This window comes from Vanacampus margaritifer, chromosome 14 (assembly GCF_051991255.1).
Source record: "Vanacampus margaritifer isolate UIUO_Vmar chromosome 14, RoL_Vmar_1.0, whole genome shotgun sequence".
NCBI classification, from domain to species: domain Eukaryota; kingdom Metazoa; phylum Chordata; class Actinopteri; order Syngnathiformes; family Syngnathidae; genus Vanacampus; species Vanacampus margaritifer.
This window is the reverse complement of record NC_135445.1, coordinates 8248106-8269079: the sequence shown is the minus strand read 5'-3', so window position 1 is coordinate 8269079 and position 20974 is coordinate 8248106. Positions and strand designations below refer to the sequence as shown.

At 38.4% G+C, this 20974-nt stretch overlaps 1 protein-coding gene across 3 annotated transcripts in view; it reads right to left on the bottom strand.

Moving 5' to 3' along the window:
• skor2 (SKI family transcriptional corepressor 2) overlaps positions 1-20974 on the bottom strand; it is a 106655-nt gene that overhangs the window by 3787 nt on the left and 81894 nt on the right. For 2 of the 3 annotated variants that reach the window (XM_077586177.1, XM_077586178.1), the window contains 3 exons: positions 5440-7341; positions 4567-4624; positions 4177-4260 (listed from right to left, as the gene is read on the bottom strand). In XM_077586177.1, coding sequence (XP_077442303.1) covers positions 4177-4260; positions 4567-4624; positions 5440-7326 — 2029 coding nt within the window. In that variant the 5' untranslated portion in view covers positions 7327-7341. Of the gene's footprint in view, positions 1-4176; positions 4261-4566; positions 4625-5439; positions 7342-8657; positions 8853-20974 lie in introns of those variants that run through there. The other variant, XM_077586176.1, reaches the window with a different exon arrangement.

The following is a 20974-nucleotide window of genomic DNA, read 5'->3' as shown; positions in this document are numbered from 1 at the left end:
TGTTCACAATTTGGACCTTGACACCGGGCAGAAAGTGGAGGAAACCATTTTTTTTTGCTTGTACAATTATTATATATAATGTTGTTACTTGTTTAATTGTAACATTTTTAGAACAGCTCTACAGTATATAAAACATTATTATATTTATATACTGTATATGCCACGGGCTGCTTAAAAATGGATGCCGGGCCACAAATGGCGCACGCGGTGTAATATTGAGGTTGTACTGCTATCATCCGTTTAAAAGGAAGTTTGCTCTATATTATTAACATAACTAAGAGATTCATTTTTGAAAAATCAATCGATATACGGCTGAATCGATTTTTAAGCAGCAATTTTTTATGGAAATATTCAACAAAACGTCTTACTTAGGGTTAGGATTTGAATGTTATATTAATGGAACATTAAGCCATAATATTTTATTTCAGTGCTATTTTATTTCAAATAAATACATTTTCAGACAAATCTTACAGTGCACATGTACAAGTTTAATGATTAGTATTTTCAAAATTTGAGTCAAAAAAAAAATCGCAATAATCAATTTATAGATTCGTATCAGGATTAGGATTCACACCCCTAGTAAATAATAATGGCGGCGTACGTCCAAATAAAGTTTCTACAAAATGTATTCAACTGGAAATGATTTTTGAAAAAATGAATCCCAAAGTTATGTTAGTAACAAATAAATAATATAGAGCAAACTTCACTTCGTCATTTAAATGATACAATGATACGGCACAGTTTTAACCCTGGAGAACCCAAGAACCCTTTTCTTCTTTGGAAAATTATGAATTATACATTAAATGACTGCTATAAATTCACTGAACACCAAAATATATGTTTTTTCAATTTTAACCCTTTATTCCCTAATTTAGGATTAGGGCGAAATTTGACCCTTTGGGATTTAAGGGTATCATTTCGAAAAATCTGAATAACAAAAACTGTCAGTAAACTATTTAGAATTTAAGAAAATAATCAATCAAATACACAGCTACATTGAACAATATAATTTTTTTGTTTTATTTGTTGCATTTTAGCCATCTTGTCACCACCACTCTGGCTCATGTAAGTACAATATTCACCCACTAGATGAAAAAAAAGGTCTTTGTTATTTGAGTAGCAAAATTTATAGGGGCCAAATTTGACCCCGTGGGTTCTCCAGGGCGCAATTTATAACAATCAGAGATGTTCAGAATGCTTTGGTCAGTAAGTTTAAGTGACACAAACGATGCAAACTGTTAGAAATAGTTTGTAAAAGCGGAATTTTGCCTCCGACTCCTTCCCGCATTCCAAAACGGAAACTCTTATCTCAATGGTAGACTATAAATGGCTCATAGGTGCAATCATCGAAACCTGCTCATCACGGCTGTAAACTTGTTCCTCAAACATCTCATATCTCCATGCGGCTTTTTCCAATGTGACTCGTTTGAAAACAGCATGCAAAGCGCAGGTTTGTGCCAACGCGACGATAATGAAGCCATCTCCGACACTCAACACGTATGCTCTCCTCCAGTCGTTCCATATCCTCCTTCGGCCCTCCCGTGCTCTTTCCTCTCATTTCCAGCCGAGAGTTCCCTCTCTCCTCTCTTCTTCTTCTCCTGCTCTCCTCTCTCTGTCTCATTTGACAAGCAAATTTGCAGACACTGCCCGAGGATAACAACCTCGTTTGACAGTCAATTAACCGTGAATAGTCAAAGCCAAAGCGGTTTGCATTACATAAATGGAAAATTAGATTTTTTTTTTTTTGTTCCTCCCCAGAAACAGAGGGAGAGTTTAAAGACAGTGGAGGCGGTGAAGGAGGGGAGGGGCGGGGTTGCGTTCTCAAAGGAGTCAGGCCTTCTAATCACGTCGAGCTTCCCAACGCCCAGGGAGACGTTTGGCAATCAGGGGAAAGGTGGTCTCATTTAATTTGTTTCGTGTAATTTTTCCAAATACATTACACATTATGTGCGGGGATCATTACGACGCGTGTGTGCGCGCGTCCGGGTAGCGAGAGTGTGCGTTCCTATTCGTGGGGGTAGATATAAATGTTGGCACAGATGTCATAAAGCACTTTTAATGTCTTCCTGACAGATATAAAAAGGCAATAAGCTGTGATCTTTTTCAAACAGTAAAGGTTTTTTAGCGCTGAGGAAGGAGGGTGGGGGGGCGGGGGGGAGGCAATTATGTCGGCGGCGATATTGGTCTTGGATGGAGGCTGCCAGCGCCGCTGCTTATTCCTGAGCTGATGTTTTCTTGTTGAACTATAACGGCCCCCCGAAGAGCGACAGCCTCGGCGACAACTCGGCTAAGCAGCTTTACGCGGCGCTCTCTTCTCGGTGCGTGTTCAGCCAATTCATTAGGTACACTTGCACAAACTCATGAGATCCGACGCATGAGCTGAATTGGACCAAACAGTCAGTATTGATTACACTTGCTTTGAAAACGACTTTCATAATGTATTTATTTATTATTTTTATTTTTTTATAAAAGATGAGCTTAGATAGACTTTTATTTCGGGATGTGCTATTCCACTTTTTTTTTTTTTTTTTTTTTAACTGATACCAGTATTCAACTCTTGAGTAGTCCCCGATACCAAGGTATCAATATAACTAATAAAATAAATAGATACATAAAAAAAATTCCCCAAAACAATGACAGAAAATTTTAAAGAAAGGCATATATTCCAATGTGGCATTTTTCTTAAAATTGCATGAAATTAAAGGCATTTTTTTCCACATTTGTTTCTTTGATAGCAAATAAAAAAAAAAAAATTCTGTGAATTTTTATTATTACTCTATTTTCTTAAATTTTTTTTTTACTATTTTTATTATTGCCTCTTTTGTGCCTTTTTTTTTGTTGTGTAAAGCACTTTGGTCGACTGTGTTGTTTATAAATAAAGTTGCATTGGTTAAATACATATTTTGTATAGAATACAAAATAAAATGAATTGAAACAAATAAATAAATTCTTAATTGACAATTAAGTCAGGCATATGTGTCTTATGTTCCTGATGGTGAAACGGCCACAAGAGAGCGGCCGATACTGGTAGTACCGATACCTTGAAAATAAGGTCCGATATTGACCAAATACCGATACCTGCATCGGTACTCGCCCATCTCTACTTTTATTGGTATGGACTTTTGCAACATTAGCCAAATTTATTCAAAAAATAAAAATAAAAAAATCCGTGAAGTGTTACCTAACCTTTATTGAGCCAAGATGAAATCTCACCAAAAATATGAACACTAAAACAATGACGATCTCATCTCAATTTACTCCGTTTGATTGAATACAAAATTGATAGATTGAAAGTAGAGATAGAGCGATATTTTTTTTTTTTCCGGGGCCGATACCGATGCTGATTATTAGTAGTCAAGGAGGCCGATAACCGATATTTGGAGCCGATATTCATTTTTTCTATTCTTTCTTGTAATGTCATATTTATTGAACAAAGTTTTTTTTTCTTAAATCTTAGACAATAGACATCCTTTTAAATGTCTTAACGAAACATTCAGGGAGCTCCCAAGGATATCAGGATGTCTTAAAAAGTTAAATGGCAACTTAAACAAGTAAATACTATCGCTCTCTATAGTTTTCTACTGTAAATATTTATATTTCAAAAAATGTGTTTTAATGTCGAACAAAAACAAAAGGTTCACAAGGTCAACAGCATCTCTTATAAAGTTAACTGAAAATTTTAATAAATAGTTCCCTGGACAGAAAACGGTTTTAGATTAACGTTATATCGGCCGTCAGATTAAAAAAAACATATATATATTTTTTTTAAATAAATAATCATAATTTTCTAATAAATATAATGAAATTGGATAATTTCCCGGAACAAATGTTAGTGTGTGTGCATCTCATTTGCTGCCAATGGCCTACAGTTGTGGGAGTATCTTAACATCTTCATGTTTTTTTTTTTTTTTTTTTTTTATAATCGTTTTGAGTGCAGTCGAGCACAAGCTATTAACGAATACCTCCATGACACTTATAGTGGATTTCATTCGATAGTACTTTGAATTGAATTGAATGTTTGCACATGGATAAAAAAAAAATCAAGTAATTTGAAATTCAGTGGGTTGATAAAAATATTAGATTGTAGTTCTTACTTTATTCTGCCAATTGTACTTTTTATTTATTTATTTATTTTTTTTACGATTACAAAATCCTTGCCAAGGAGAAACAACCCACCTGAGCTTTCCCTCCAGTAGTCCGGCGCTGGCGCTGATGTTTCATTCTCGGCTCCGAAGAAGCCGTTGTGCTCTTTGTTCTCATCTTGAAGACACAACAAAATATTTTCATCCAGCCGCTCGTTTGCAGTCTTCGGTGCGTGTTTGATATCAGCACGAAAACAAGCACAAGACGTCGGAGAGCGGAAAATAAAACATTCCAGAAATACGTCTCGCATAAAATCCTTCACTCGGTCACTCAATAAAAAGAAAGCTGCCATAAAATAACTGGATCAGACGTCAAATAAAAAAAAAAATGTTTTTAGAAAAATAGATAGTAAGTCAAAGCTGCTTTAATAACGAGCCTGTGTGCGCGAGACGAGTGTTATAAATGACAGCAATTTCTGCCCACCTGAAATGGAGTCTTTGGTCACGTAGGCAGGTAGTCCTTCGTTTCTGTTTTTGTCCACCTGGAATCACAAATATTCAGTTATTATTACATTTGCGCAGATATGCTTCAGATTACAGTATCATGATAACGTTTTGGACTGAAATCATTTTTGACTGTGTGCCCTCTTAAAAGGAGCAAAATTTGGGCCTTTCTCAAGTCTCCTTTATTCTCCATCGAACAATCTCGGGGCACTAATTAGCAAACCGCCAGGCTTCCTGTTCTGTCTCCTTCTCTCGGTCATCATTTTTCTCGGACGGGTTTGCGACTGTGAAGACGCATTCCTTTTGTGTTTTTAGATAATGAATCAATAAATATGATTCTGCGCTCTAAAAACAGTTGTGTGAAAAGTAATCCAATTACAGATCAAAAATGGATCGATCCACTTTATGGGTCAATTTGACCCAAATGACCCCATTTTTAGACCCAAATAAAGAATCTGACCAATATGTAGGAGTTGTTTTACACTTAAAACCCATTTCTTGACTCAAAGTCGTGTCAAATTGACCCAAGTAGAGGATCGGTCCATTTTTGACCCAACTGTTTTTAGAGTGTGATTCAACTCTCGTTCCTCGGTGCAAATGTCAACAGGTTAAAGATTAGAGTTGCCCTAACAGGCTGAGGTTACACTGCGAGAACAAAACACACAGCGGCCATTAAACAGCCCACATGCCAGGGTCTATTAGCCAAGATCAGGGTGGGGTGACTGTTTCAATTCCTACAAGGGAGGGGGGTGGGGTGGGGGGGTCTATCAATCTGCTTATGCAGATCACATCACTGCCTGCTGCAACACCATTTAAATAATAATTAGCTGTTGTGGCCTGCGGGGATATTTACGCTTTTGTAAGATGGCTCTTCTCTGTGCGGCGGGCTGACGTTGGAAAGCGGCAAGCTGGCGGGCGACGAGGCGGCCAAGCTGGGGGAGTCCTGACGGACGGGGTCCACGGAGGGAGGGGAGGCGCCGGGGTTGCTCACGGCGGGCAGGAACAGGTTCGTTGGCGGGGGTCGGCTGGCGAAGCCCCCCTCTTCGTCTTCCTGCTTGGAGGACTCCACGTCCACTTCTCCGTCCTCCTCGCTCTCCCCTCCCTCCGCTTCTCCTTCGCCGCCGCTGTCGCTGCCGTAACTGCAGCTGCTGCTGGGCGAGAGCCTCGGGTGGCGGTCCGACCCGATGACCCCCAAATCGTCGGCGTCGCCTCCTCCGCTGCTGTGGAGCTTAGCGATGCTTTCCGCATCCTTGACGACGGGGCGGAAGGCTGAGCCGTAGCTGGGTTTTCTAGTTTGGAGCGTGGGGTTGTCTAAGAGTTTGAGCCAGCTCTCCGAAGTCACAGGTCGAAGGTCAGGGGTCACCATTGTGCAGTCGGGGTCAAAAAGGCCAGATCGAGACGCGGCGCTCCCGTTGTTAGGGGTCATGTTTGTACTGACGCCGTTCCCGTTGGCGGCTCCCGCTTCGGAGGAGTCCGACAGATCCAGGAAGGCCTGCCTGAGGGAGGGATTATCAGCCAATGAGGAGAGGCTGGGCTGAGGTTGCAGGTACGTGGGCACGGGGATCCCACCCGCTGCTCTCGGGGGCCAAAACATGCAGAAGGGAGGATAAAAAGTGTCCTTTCGTCCGGGCCACAAAAGACCGGATAGTCCCGTCCCTTTGGCCGGAACGTCGCCGTCATCTTTTTTCTGCTGGCAGAGGCCGAACGCCGGGAAGGGGTACGGCGACGGGAAAATGGACGTGGGCGGGAACTTTTGGAGCATGCCGAAGCCTTTGCTGGGGACGGGGATGACGGGGTAGCTACGCGCCATCTTACGCGGGGACAAAGCGCCTCCTTCCAGGTCGTCTTCGTCATCAAAGTGCGCTCTTTTCTGCGCGGCCAGCTCGCCTCCCATCATGTGAGGCACCCCCGAACCGACGGTTTTCATGGGGCCCAGGGAATGGCAGTGCCCCGACGAGGGTAGCGCCCGTTTGCGACTCCCTCCGTTGAACATGGCCTTCACGTCCTCCCAAGCGTAAGCTAACTCATCGGCCGGGAGCTTGTCGCTAAGTTTGAGGTGCCGCCGCCAGGAGTTGAAGTTGGCGGCGTCGGGCTGCGTGTACTTCGCGTCCGGCGTGCGATGGGAATGAAAAATGAACTTGTTCGGGGAGAAGTACATGTTGCAGAAGGAGCACTTGATGCACTTGGCCCGCGAGCTGTTGTAGCGCGCGGGGATGAAGTTGCCGCGGCAACCCCAGGCGCACTCGTGCGTCACGTCGAAGGCGAAGTTGTCGGGCAGTTTGGGGGGCATGTTCTCCCCCAGGAAGGACTTGCACAGACGCTCGGCCTCGCGTTTGGTGATCATGCCGCAGCGGCGCGACGAGATGGGCATGGCCCCGGCGCGGCGGAGGATTTCCAACTGCACCGGCGTGCACTGGACGCAGGTGATGCCCAGCGCCACGCGGCGGTTGTGGATCTCGTTGTAGCTGTAGTTTTTCAGCAGCGTGTTGGAAATCTGAGCCAAGCAAAGTCTCTCGTTGTTGTCGATGACCAGCGACACGATGGGGACGCCGTACAGGATGACCTGCCCGACCTGGTTGGGCTTGAGGGGCGAGGAGGAAGACGAGGGCGTGGGCGAGGATAAGGAGGACGGGGGGTGGTGGTGGTTGGGCCGGGGAGGAGTCAGGGCTTCTGGCGCGTACGGGCCTGTTGAGCTTGTCATGATGATGTCATTGGGGTTGGAAAGGTGAGATTTGTCCATGATGCTGCAACAAACCTGCGATGGAGAAAGAAAGAAAAAAAAAAAGGTGATTTGATGCAGAAATAAAGACACTCATATGCCAGATTCACGCAACATGCGGTGTAGAAATGCATTGAATGTATCACTGATTATAGGTTTTAGGTTAAATGAGAAAATGTATGTCTAACTAATGAAGGTTAAAGTAAGAAAAGTTCAATTAATTTCAAATAAAAAAAATTCCTCCCCCCCCACACACACACACACACACAAAAAGCATCTTTCTATGTTATTTACAACATAAAGTCCAACCAACCACTCTAAATTACATTTAGACATTTTGAGTATCTTATCGTTTTTAACGTGGCAAAAAATTTGATCATAAAAATCATTTAATGTTTTACTTATTATTATTAATTGACTAAAATGCAAAACAAAACTCATATGTAAAGGTTTAGTTATTTTCTTCTATGCTAAATGTCAAAATGTGAACATTTTTCTAATATTCCCTTTTCGGATATTCTTCTTTAATAAATCAGTGATGTGAATTTGTTCAAAGATTTATTTATTTTTTATGACACATTTGAACTACATTTGTAGTCTGTATTCCCGCAACCTCTTTTTGATTGAATGTGTCTGCATCGTTTTTAGATTGAGAAACATTTCAGGTCACTTTATTTTTCAAGGTCTTAAAGATAAAGACAAAACATAATTATTATTTTTTTAACATTAATTGCTACACAATACTAATGTCATATTATAAATCATTAAAAATAATACGTGTTTTTTAAACATGAAATAAGAAAACACACCAAAGCTATAGTCCCTTATTCATGTTAATATCTCATATGGTTTCTTTTAATCATTCATTTTTGATAGGCCTACATTTTGGAGAGAAAAACCGTCAAGATTGAATAGAACCAATAACATTAGCTTTTTTTTTCTTTTTTTTTTAATAATGGAATATTTAATCTGCTCTATACGGCGCGGTTGTACATTGCTTACGGATTTCTGATTAAACTTCACCTAAAAGTACAAATGTGCACGCATATTAAACGGGGTCTAAAACTTTTTATTTTGCAATTTTGCGGTATCAACGGCAATTTATGACCCACTGTAAACATCCGATTGAAATTCTTTACAATTGACTTCATTTACTGAACAATGTGAAATCAAATTTCAAGTGTATCATTTTGTCCGAGGAGCCACAGATACTTTTTTTTTTTTAAAACGAGATTACGCAACAAGACAACAAATATTATTTATCTTCACAAATGAAACAAAAAATAGCCCGTTATAAGTGCAAAAGAGATTTTTTTTTTTAAAGAGTCAACTCGCAATTGTCGTGTGCTTACCTCGAACAGCCGAGCGTCCTCCAAATTGTTAGTTTAAAAAAAAGATCCCTCTTACTTGAAAAATCACTTTATCCTACATAGCATGAAACACTCATTTTTTTTAACGAGCGAATTTATTGGCAGCGGCGTTGTAGCTTTGATTCTTCTTCTTTCTTTCTTTTTTTTTTTTTAACTGGGTCTAACTAACTACAGTGAAGCAGCTCGTCAGATGTGACTAAACCGCGGACGCACGCGCTGCTTTTATTCGCCTTTCAGAGGTGCCACGCGCCGACTTAATCCGTCTCTCTCTCTCTCTCTCCCTCTCCCTCACTCCATCTCAACCTCGCTCTCTCTGTCTCCCTCTCTCCCGTTTGATTGGCGTGTGGTTCGAGCTCAGCCCACCACGCGGGACACGTGCACGCGCCACACTCGCGCCGGCACGCCAACGTATCCATGCGCGTGCCGCTGCCGCAAGTGACGTTAAATTAACGGAAATATATAAATATATATATATTTTTAATGGCCTAAGACGTTGATTAGGGCCGCGTTCCATTTAGTTTGAACAGGTTGGTAATGTTGCTCAAATGAATTCAAATTAAGGCACAACAAAGGAGATTTGTTGATATTTTTCATTTCATTTTTTTTTGTTTTTATTGTTGTGCTAATGCATTACAATTCTTTTTTTTAATTTTTTTTTATCAAATGGTGGGCTATCATTTCAGCACAGGAAATGTTTTACCAACATGCACCCTTAATGCTTGCAACAAATCACAAGTATAACTTGATTTTAATAACAATTAGACATGCATCATTAGGAATAATTAAGTATTTATTTTGAGTTTTTTGGGGGTTTGTGTTTATGTGTTATATCCTTTCCAATATTTTTTATTAAAATGGTCTCACATTGACGAAGTGGTGAGCACCTCAGCCTTAAATTAAAGATCCAAATTTGGTCTCTGACCTTCCTGAGTGGAGTTTGCATCTTCACTGTTTGATTGCAGACTCAAAATTGTCCATTAATCTGTAATTTTATATGATTGTTTGTCTATATTTGCCGTGTGACTGTCCAGCGACCAGTCCAGGGTACAACCTCTAAAGCCCAAAGTGAGCTGGTAGACTATTAAAATATCTGACTAAACGATTGGGGGGCTAAACCAAAATGATCTCAAAAGGCTTTTCTTTTTTTTTCTTTTTTTTTTTAAAGTTACTCCTTTGCTCCACTTGCTTTCTCTTTTGTAAGCATCCGGCTGCTAAATTACTCCATCCACTAAAAATACGCAGCCAAATTACAGATGGGAGCAGGCAGACCTAAATATAAAGCCATGTAACCCAGATTGAAGGATGTCGTCACCCTCCTCAAACGCCTTTGCATGAGGGAGAAGTGAACATTGTTCATAATTATTAGGACAGATTGCCCAGTGGCCATGTTTTGGAAAGTAAAGAATTATATTGGGTGTATACATCACGTCTTTTTTAAAAAATAAAAAATAAAATAAAATAATTGAATTCCTTATCGGGAATCAAGTGTTAAATTGCAAGTTGAGATGGGCCGGTGGCATCACTTTTAGGGCTGTTCTTGAACGCGCCACGCGAGTCCCATCTGCTCCTTTTCAAACCAATTGACCTCGTCACAGCGCGTGCTTTTGTCTCGTGCGTGGCTGCCAGAAGTGACGTCACAATTGAGTTAAAAAAAAAAAAAAAATTATTTTCGTTTTTTATTGCAATATAGTTTAAAAAAAATGCCAAGTGTATCAGTCAATAGTTGTTGCGTGTAAATAATAATAGATGTTTTAAAAACTTTATTAACAAGAATCGTTCCCCTTGAAATCAGAGCGGACTGAGATAATTAAACGCCTCGTGTTCCCAAATGTTATTATAAGAAGAGCGTGACCAAACCGCGTAAAGCGGGGGAACGGGTTGATTTCAATACAATGCAGCTGTTAAGCCCTTTGGACTACATTTCACTGTTTTCATAATGCATTAGACGCCGCCCCACTGAGAAATTAATCATGCGTTTAAAAAAAAAAAAAAACGTTTTGTGACTTCGGACGGTCAAACCAGTGAAGCATGCACGCGGACATTGAAGCGAGATGGAAACATAATAAATTAAGAGGTACAACACTAAGTGAGCTTGAGACATTTAACATCAGAGCTGTCAATAAATGCAACACGCCCCAGGTGAGTGATTACCATACTAAAATGTACCCCCCCCCAACTCCCCTTTCTCTAAACATCAAGCCCCTTCTATTAGTTCATAATAAAATGATGCGATGAATTTTTATTCCAGCCCGAATTGAGGTAAAAATAATTACGGCGTGCATTTTTTTTTATATATTATTAAAGCGCTCCATTCATTTAGTGGCGATTAAAAGGCAGATGTAGGCTACAATATGGTCGCTCCAAATGTAATCCTTACTTAATACTGCGCCGTCTTTTACCGAATGCAACTCTTGTGTTCGCTAAAGATTTAGTGCGCCATTACAATTAACACGCATCTTAAGCAAATTGGAGGACAAATTATAATGGGGATGATTATTCTTATTGCAGAATTTTATTACAGAAAGTGAGGTTTTGGAAGCGGATTGCCACCGTGCGGGGCAGGTCACCCTCCTCTTTGGCGACTGGATATCAAAATGCGACATTTTAAGTAGGACATTTAAAGTTTTAGAAAAAAAAAAAAAAGCTCCACGCTCCTATTTAATAATAATCAGTGTTGCTCAGCCTTAAAGAGATGCGCATGCGCGCTGCCTCGGGCACTTGTATCAATTAGCACCACCACTGAAGATTACCATGCATTTCATTGACGAGCAATGGGGATTAATAAAATGTATTAATAATAATAATAATAACACACCTTAACTGCTTCAAAATTTAACTCATTCACTGCCATTGGTGGCTACAGACGTATACAATTTGAACTATTTCTAGTTTAACATTTAACAACAAAACCTAGAATTTTTTTTTTGTATTGGAACAGATATAACATTTGTGATTAATCGTGAGTTAACTAGTGAAGTCATGCGATTAATTACATTTAAAAATGGTAACCGCCCGACACCCCCTAATTTTCAATATTTTTTTCTTTAAAAAAAAATATATATATTAAAAATTAAAACAATTTTTTTTTAAAGAAAAGGTTTTTAAAAATTAGGGGCATCAAGCGATTAAAATTTGTAATAGTAATTAATCGCATGACTTCACTAGTTAACTCACGGTTAATTACAAATTTTATATCTGGTCTAAATGTAAAAAATAAAAAAATAAAATAGGTTTTCATATTCTTGTTAACAAAAATGGGGAAAAAAATCTCTTTAAACAAATAAAAATAGTTTAAATGAATTTTTGACGTCTATAGTCGTCAATGGCAGTGAATGAGTTAATAAATAGAATATCATCATGCAAAAAAAAAACAACAACAACAAAAACACTCCAGATAACTACCATGTGATGAATTTAGCAAAAGAGAAGTGCGTGCATGGGAGACAGAGCATCTCAGACATGGTGGGTTCCTCACTCAATAATCCAGAGTTCATAATTAAAGGCTTCCTTTGCTTTTAATGACCCCTGGACACAAGCAAACTTGTGCAAGTTATTCTAAGTGGAATGAGTAATGAGACGTTAACAGTGAACACTGAAGCCAATTAGCTCCGGCGCAGACAGACTGCTGGGCGCTACAGAGCATTTGAAAAGGTAAGCAGAGAGGCTACAAGGTCAGAAGGGGGCGGGGGGGGGGGGTTACTCACAGCATGGCCGAAGCTTCTTGGAGATGTTTATAAAAATCCAGCATCCTGATGTTTCACTTTTTCTTATAGCTTATACAAAATATAAATAGAATTTGAACGTCTTATTTACTTGGAACTGTTGATAGAGACTATCAAGGATGTGATTGAATGAATGAATTAAATAAAAAATAAAAAATAAAAAAATTCATGTAAATGATAACTAAACATTTACCATTCCGTTTAACTTACATGTTTATCTGCAAAAATAAATGTAATAAAAAATGTAATCAAGACACAATAACGAGGGGAGTTTGCAGGACTACTTTCAAAAAGATCAAAATCCAGTGTCTCCAGAAATGACTTTAATACATGATACAATTTTAACATCATTATATTTTATTTTCATCACCCCGTGCATATTTGTCTGCACTAAAACACTATTTGCTTAAGTTTATGGTTTGAGAGAAAGACGGGAAGTGGACTATTTGGGGCACACTGTATAAGACTATTACCTTTTGTCCGAGAGAATGATTGTGTTCTCCACAGGGTGTCAACGTGACATCCCTTCTACCGGGAGAAGATAACTAACCGGATGATCTCACAGTATCACAGCTTAATTTTCTTTACTGGGGAATATTTGAAGGTAATGTAACTTAAATAGGCCATTGTGGAGCAAACGGCGCCATTTTATGTGGGGCATAAAATCAAGGCAACTCACAAGATTGGCACTTAGACCTGAAAAAGACGTTCGGAATGAAATACCACAAATGTGGTCCCATAAGGCTTTTTACTGTTTTTTCTCGCCGTTTGTGAGTGTGCATAAGCTTGGTTTTTCTGACAGGAATTTCATTGTTAATAACTTTGTATTCATGTCTGTAATATCTTAAACGACATGAGAACATTTGAAAAGAAGTGCAATCCTGTTTCTATAGCGTGACTAATGCCAGAAAAGTAAGTTGTGAAACACCATTGAACCCCATCAGGTTTGAGAAGCTGGTCAATTTCCAATTCATGGTTGTCGTAAAACAATCTTGACATAACAAATAATGGAAATAAACTGAATCAGTCCCATACATATACTGTCGATATATTGAAGTTGATATTTAAAATAGGGGTGTCAGGCGATTAAAATTTTTAATCATTTTTTTCTTCCAGAAAAAAAAAAAAAATATATATATATATATATATATATATATATATATATATATATATATATATATATTTTAATCGTAATTAATCGCAGGACTTCAATAGTTAAATCACGGTTAATCGCAAGTTTTATATATATAGTGTACAACAACAGTTTTTATACTTGTTTACATAAAAGTGGAAAAATGTTAAACTAATAGAAATATGGCTGCATCTTTTAGTCATTGATACAGTAATTTCATAATAATTCATAAAACTGAGTAAAAAAAAGATGTACTGCACTGTAAAAAAAAAAGTATGATATTGATTTGTGCTAAGGAAATTTTTCTGCCACTAGATGGCATAACTGCATTTGAAAGACATTGGTGACAGCTCAGTGCATTTTTCTTTTCATATTCAGAGTTATCTAATCTTTAACATGAAGTAACTTGTGAAATTCTGCATTTTTTTTTAAAATTATAAAATAAAACTTGACTCCAGTCTCGACACATATATGCATTCTAATTACATTTATTACTGCTAAATTTTGACATGGACGTGTCTGTTGCAACTGGAATTCCCCCAGTACAGGCTTTCCAAGTAGGGGGTGGTCATTTTTCACGTGTGAAAAAAAGAGTAGCGTTTAAGGAACTTCAAATTAACTCAAAACTAATTTTGACACCCCTAATTTAAAGTACAGGCATTAAGTGGGCTGCCTCTCACTACTCAACTCCACTCTACATTTATTACAAATACTTTAAAAACAACCACTGTTTCCTTAAGATGAAACCCAGGGGCAGCAGTTGCAATGAAAATAACAGAGGCCCCAGGATTGAACCTTGAGGAACGCCATATGTGCACACCAAACTCCCTGCAGCATTGACAGACCAAGCAATGTCGTGTCGATCACCTGCGGCCAATGATAGCCAAGCGGGGTGTGTCATCATCAACCATACGACTTGGGTGACTGACTGTCTTGACCTCCGTCGAACCCCTGAGGTTGGTAGCCATACGGGAAACTTGTAATTTTTATAATGAGGAAAGTTTATTTAATACATATACAATACAAGTAAATTGAGATTTCCAAGAAGCACATAAGTTGTATCAGCTTATCACGCACGTTCAATCTTCTGGAGGCATTATTGGATCACATGACCTCTGAGGTCTGGCCGTGCGGTTTAAAATGCGAGTAAATGTCCGTACATTATACGAGATCCATGATGCGTTTATGCGTCTCGCCTTGTGCTCGTCCATGTTTTGTCCTGGTCTGTCCATCTGCCCGAGTAAACAAGAGCTATGTTAATGTGAACGTTAAGGGGTCTATTAGCGTGGCAGACAGGAAACGGAACAACCAAAAGCTTTCTCTATCCGTTTATTATTAATGAGGCCAGGAGGTTAATTTACTGCTTAATCACCAGGTGGCACGGCGAGTGATGGAAGGGCCGAATAAAAGCTGAAAGCGGGAAGACGGAAGACTTCCACGAGAATGAAATTGTCAAAGGGAGAGAGTCGTTATTGACCAGCGCAAAGATGATTCCAATCATTGCGTGGATGTAATTGTTGCTGTTAGTTAGACTATGAGCTCAGCTGGCTAGCATTGGGGAAGCTTACTCTCACATAAATACAGGACGACTTGGTAAAAACGGTGCTAACAATAGCTAAATTAAAGCGCAATTTTGTGTAGAAAGTTGCTTATTTCCAGAGATGGGAAGTAACTAAGTACATTACTGTACTTGAGTAGTTTATTCACTACTTTGTACTTAACTAAGTCATTATTTTTTAGACTACTTTTTACTTTTACCCGTTGCATTTTAACACGGGTATCTGTACTGCGGAGAAGTGACGGCATCCAGCGGCAGCCAATAAAAAAAAGTGCCACTAGATGATGTCGCTCCCAGGCGACAGCTGTTCACTCCCAGCCATTTTCACTGAAGCAACCCCCTTTCGCTCGCGACTGTTTCACTGGATTTTTCATCAGGATTTTTTTTTTTATTTCTATCTATTTCCGTTTTTGCAACAATTAGCATTAGAATATAGCTAAGTTTCATCATTATTCACAAACCTTATTGAAAACATTGTCAAAAAGAGCTTGTTGCAACATGGCCCTGGTTGATCTCTTATTCTCTGCTGCCACCTGCTGGCCATTTTTTGTAATAAGCACCATTGTTTTAAGCGACCTCTTCAGATCAGAGGCTGCATCAAAGTCTGCTCTAGCATTTTAAAAAACAACAACATATAAATACGTTTTTGGGAGTGAAGGACAAAGTATTAAAAACATATTTATACGTTTTTGGGTTTGAATGATTTATTTAAAACTGTGAGAGAGTACGTTTTTAACTCACTAAACAGAGTTAAATTAACACTACAGGAGTAGACAATTAACTATTCTCAGTTTTCCCAGTGTTAAGTTTTCTACTAGGTAAACAACTATGTAAAAAATAAAAAATGCCTACCTAGACACCATTTAACTCTGAAAATGTCAAAATTACACGTTGGAAGTTAAAATCAACTCCCAAAAATGTAACCCTGGAATTTTGCCGTGTGGGGTTGTGATGCATCTTACTTTAGAAGCACTATTATGCACTGCACTTTTTGTAAGTTTGTAAAATTTAAAAAAATTAAAATTGTAAGTCTGTCGACTGCTTACAGTAAAATATATATATATATTTTTTTGCTTCACAATACCATGATCTTTCACATAATAATGGCATGGCGTGGCTCCGTGGTAAACCCAGAGGTTGTGGGTTCGATCCCATGCCATTGTGACCGGGTGGAAGTGCCCTTGAGCAAGATACTGAACCCCCAGTTGTTCCTGATGCTGCATCATCAGTAGGTGAATGAGTAGTCGAATGTAAAGTGCTATATAAATGAAGTACCATTTACCAATAATAATAATAAAAAAAGAAGAAAAGTGATACTAAAACTACTTTAAAATGAAGCACAAAAACTTAAAAAAACATAATTCAAATTCAAAATAACTATAACGACAATTCCAAAGCTTTTATACTCGTTCACATGGCAGTCAGTGCCACAACAGTGTGACAAGCCCTGCAACCAGATACGCTTTAATTGTGTAATCCTGAATGTAATCCCATCAAACATACTGCATAGCGGGCACCAGACTCGACCAGATTAGACTATGAGCAGTTAATCTTCATTTATTGTTTGTTTTGTCTTGCAAAAGAGACAAACACGTAAATTCCAGGGCAAATTGATTGAAAAATAAACTCAATATTGCTGAAATTGCTTCATATTAGTGTATCATGTTGTTTACGACAAAATGACCTGCGAGATTTCGATTTTTGATGAATATAGTATATTACATGTGAAAAAAATACGACCTAAACGCAATCAATTAAAGTCCCAGCATTGAAACGTGTATTAAAAGTGACCTCACGCAACAAGACAGAATGTTCCAGGAAGCATTACCTCACACATTTCAATAACGATCCAGCTGCACTTTGATTTTTCAATTATTTGATTTGTAATTATTTGATATTCAAGTTAAATGCTTCATGCAGTTTGCTTTAGGGCTCTGAATTTGAAATAGTGCGTCTGTTTTTCAAAAAAGGGCCATCGGGCAAAACAGTGAACAACAGAATTAAAAGCTAATAATTATTGTTGCAGAAAAATAATTATTGTTCAGCCAAATAGCCGCTCTGGTGTTTTGTATTTAAAAATAACAATTCATATTAGCTGTGTTTGTGTGTGTGTGTGTGTGTGTGTGTGTGTGTGTGGCTCATATGGAAGACACACACCCTGCACACACAAGTTTGTTTTACTATCTTTGTGGGGCCATCTCATTGATATAATGCATTTCCTAGCCGCTTCCCCTAAGCCCAACTATCAAAAATGATTACCTACCCCTATTCCTTACCCTAACCTCAACCATAACCCAATTCAAACCTAAACTCTAAAACCTTGTCTTGTCAAAGTCTTGACCCTCAAAAAGAGGTCTAAACTTGTGGGAACCAGCCAAATGTTGGCCCCACTATGTAACAAAAACAAGAGCACACGCACACGCGCACACACACTTGTACTTACGTAATCATGAGGACATCCATAGACATAATGGTCGGTGCTGGACTTCACTTTCCTTTCTTTTCTTTGGTCCTTCTTCGGGTCTCCTGACGGCCCCACGACTCTGGCTGGATTCTGAAGTGTTCGGTTTAGGTGAACGGTATGGGATTTTTTAATAGGTTTTACACGCACGCACGCACGCACGCACGCACGCACGCACACACATCCACATACAAAAAGGCAAAAAAAAAAAAAAAAAGGAGAGCAATGATGATGACATGTCAAATGAACAATACTGAGCTCTCCAGAAAAAAAATAAAAAAATAAAAAAATAAAAAATAAATAAATAAAAAAATTAAAAAAATAAATAAATAAAAAATAAAATAAAAAAATAATGCATTTTCTAGCCGCTTCCCTTAACCCCAACCATCAAAAATGATTGCCTACCCTTATTCCTTACCCTAACCTCAACCATAACCCAATTCGAACCTAAACTCTAAAACCAAGTCTTGACCCTCACAAAAGAGGTCTAAAATGGCCCCACGTAGACGGGTGGGCCCCATAACACTGTGAAATCCCGAAATGTTGGCCCCACTATGTCACAAAAACAAGACAAATATTTGTATACTGTGTACCCAATAGCTTTTGCAGTCTTTTTTTTTTCCTTTCCACACGGATTGTTGTCGCTGCACTAAAACCTCACATTAAGACTGCTCATCAAAACAGATCTTATCATCACTATCATTGTTATGATGATTCTCGCTGATCTCTCACTGATCTGGTCACTCATAAATACCCCTTACGTAGCAGTGGAAGTGAAGGATTAAAAGCAGGGCTGAAAGAGGCGTGCGGGGGGGGGGGGGGGGGGGGTTGACACGGATCTGACAACGCTAATGTTTACAGATATGCGAGCCCTTGTTGTTTTTAAATGGTGACATGAAAACAAGGGCGTCACATTAACACGCACACATGCAAGTGCAAACACAAACAAGATGTTTTTCTTGAGCCTTTTCGGTGGATTATTATCCTTTCAACACCAGTATAATCTATTTTTAAATGCCAGATGTTATGCTTGGACAAAAGAGGGGAAAAAAAAAAACAGATTTCGTAGCTACCATATCTGCATGTTCATTAATATGCTTGGATATTTATACGGAATGTATTTAAAAAAAAAAAAAAAAAAAAAAGAGTTTGTAGAGTAACTGTACTGTAGAGTAACTTCCAATATATATATTTTTAAACTAGAGCATAGATAAAAATATCAAATAGAAATGTGTAGGGCTGCTTGGTGATGAAGAAAATATGAATCCGGATTATTTTGGTAATAATTGAAATCACGATTAGGATGATCATTCATTTTTTTTAGGAACGAAACAAGAAAATGTTAAAACGTAAAAAATGTTAAGGCAAATAAAATTATTTGAAACACTATAATTATTCAAGCTACTTTTGGACCACACAAAATTAATTAAAATGAGTTATTTTAAAATGTAAAAAAATTAAATAAAAGTGCTGATGTATAAATTTAAACAACTCAAAATTTGTGTTAATATTTATTTTCTTTATTTTGTAAGATTATTTTTTTTTTGTAATTGAAATTGCCAAATTATATCACTTTAACTTAAACAGTTATAAATTAAATATTTAAAAACAAACATTAAGGCAAATTCAGCCACAAGAAATAATCTTAACTTTATTGGTTTACGCCTGCAAAAAAGCACAATAGTCTCACCAGTCAGTGATTACATCGAAAAACCGGAAAAAAAGGCAACTTGACATCAATTACTGGTACTTTGCTTCCGAGTGGGGATGCGGGAACTTGGTCATGTGACTCATTCTTGGTCATGTGACTCACTGGTGGAGTCAAGTATGATTGTATGATTGGTGAAGTCTGGTGAAGTAATAGCTAAAAATAAATTGGCAATAAATTAGCAAGCAAAATATGCAGCTTAATGTAACTAAGTAAAAATAGTTTGTTATTCGTTACAAAAATACTCAAATAAAGCAAAACTGTTTCATTTAATTAAACTACTCTTGACAAGAAAAAAAGGTTGCCAATTTCAAACCAAAAACAGCGAAGAGATTTGAAGTCCAGTTGCCCTGATTTGCCTCCCTCCATTTGACTCGTAAAACATACTTTCTTTAACAGCTTTCACTATAAAACATAGACTTAAAAAAAAAAAATCATATCCGGCAGCATAAATATGTTTGTGTCTTCTTTATCAAATCCCTGCAGGATTACAACCACTAAGAATCACAGAGTGTCAAATGGACAGATGGGCCTATTTGGGATTCTTTAAGGGCACGAGGACATTTGAACAGTTTGGCTCTTCTGTCACCAGGCGTGCTTTGCTTAATGATGACAACTACGCTCACTTGTACTTATTTCGATCCTACTTAGCCTTCAAATGGCCCCTCTCAACAGGAGCAGCACGTTGATTTTGAAAAAAAAAAAACAAAAAAACATATGTGGGCTATTAAAATAGTGCCCAGATGTTGCAGCACAAATCCCTGCCGTCCTGATTGGCCACACGGTTGAACTCATTCACTCCCAGCCATTTTCATTTGTTGAGCTTGTTGCAACATGGCCCTGGTTGATCTCTTATACTCTGGTGCCCCCTGCTGGACGTTTTTTTGTAATAACTGCCATTGCTTTAAGCGACCTCTTCAGGTCAGAGGTCAAAGTCTTCTGTATGCTCTAGCATTAAAACACATAATAAACATATAAATGCGTTTTTTGGGACCATTCACTCCCAGCCATTTTCATTGAAGCAACCCCCTTCGCTCCCGGCTGTTTTACTGGATTTGGACTGATTTTGCAAGGCCCACAGAATATTGTGGGTTTTTTTTGTCATAAAACATGGAATCTACTAAAAGGAAAGATAAGAGTAAGGAAAAAAAGTATATTTGTTGAGCTTGTTGCAACACGGCCCTGGTTGAGCTCTTATACTTTGGTGCCCCCTGCTGGCCGTTTTTTTGTAATAACTACCATTGCTTTAAGCGACCTCTTCAGGTCAGAGGCTGCGTCAAAGTCTTCTGTATGCTCTAGCATAAAAACACATAATAAATATATAAATGCGTTTTTGGGACGATACACTCCAAGCCATTTTCATTGAAGCAACCCCCTTCGCTCCCAACTGTTTTACTGGATTTGGACTGATTTTGCAAGGCCCACAGAATATTGTGGGGGTTTTTTTGCCATAAAAACATGGAATCTACTAAAATGAAAGATTAGAGTAAGGAAAAAAAGTACATTTGTTGAGCTTGTTGCAACACGGCCCTAGTTGATCTCTTATACTCTGGTGCCCCCTGCTGGCTGTTTTTTTTGTAATAACTACCATTGCTTTAAGCGACCTCTTCAGGTCAGAGGTCAAAGTCTTCTGTATGCTCTAGCATTAAAACACATAATAAACATATAAATGCGTTTTTGGGACCATGGCAATATTTAAAATAGAATGTTTTTATACG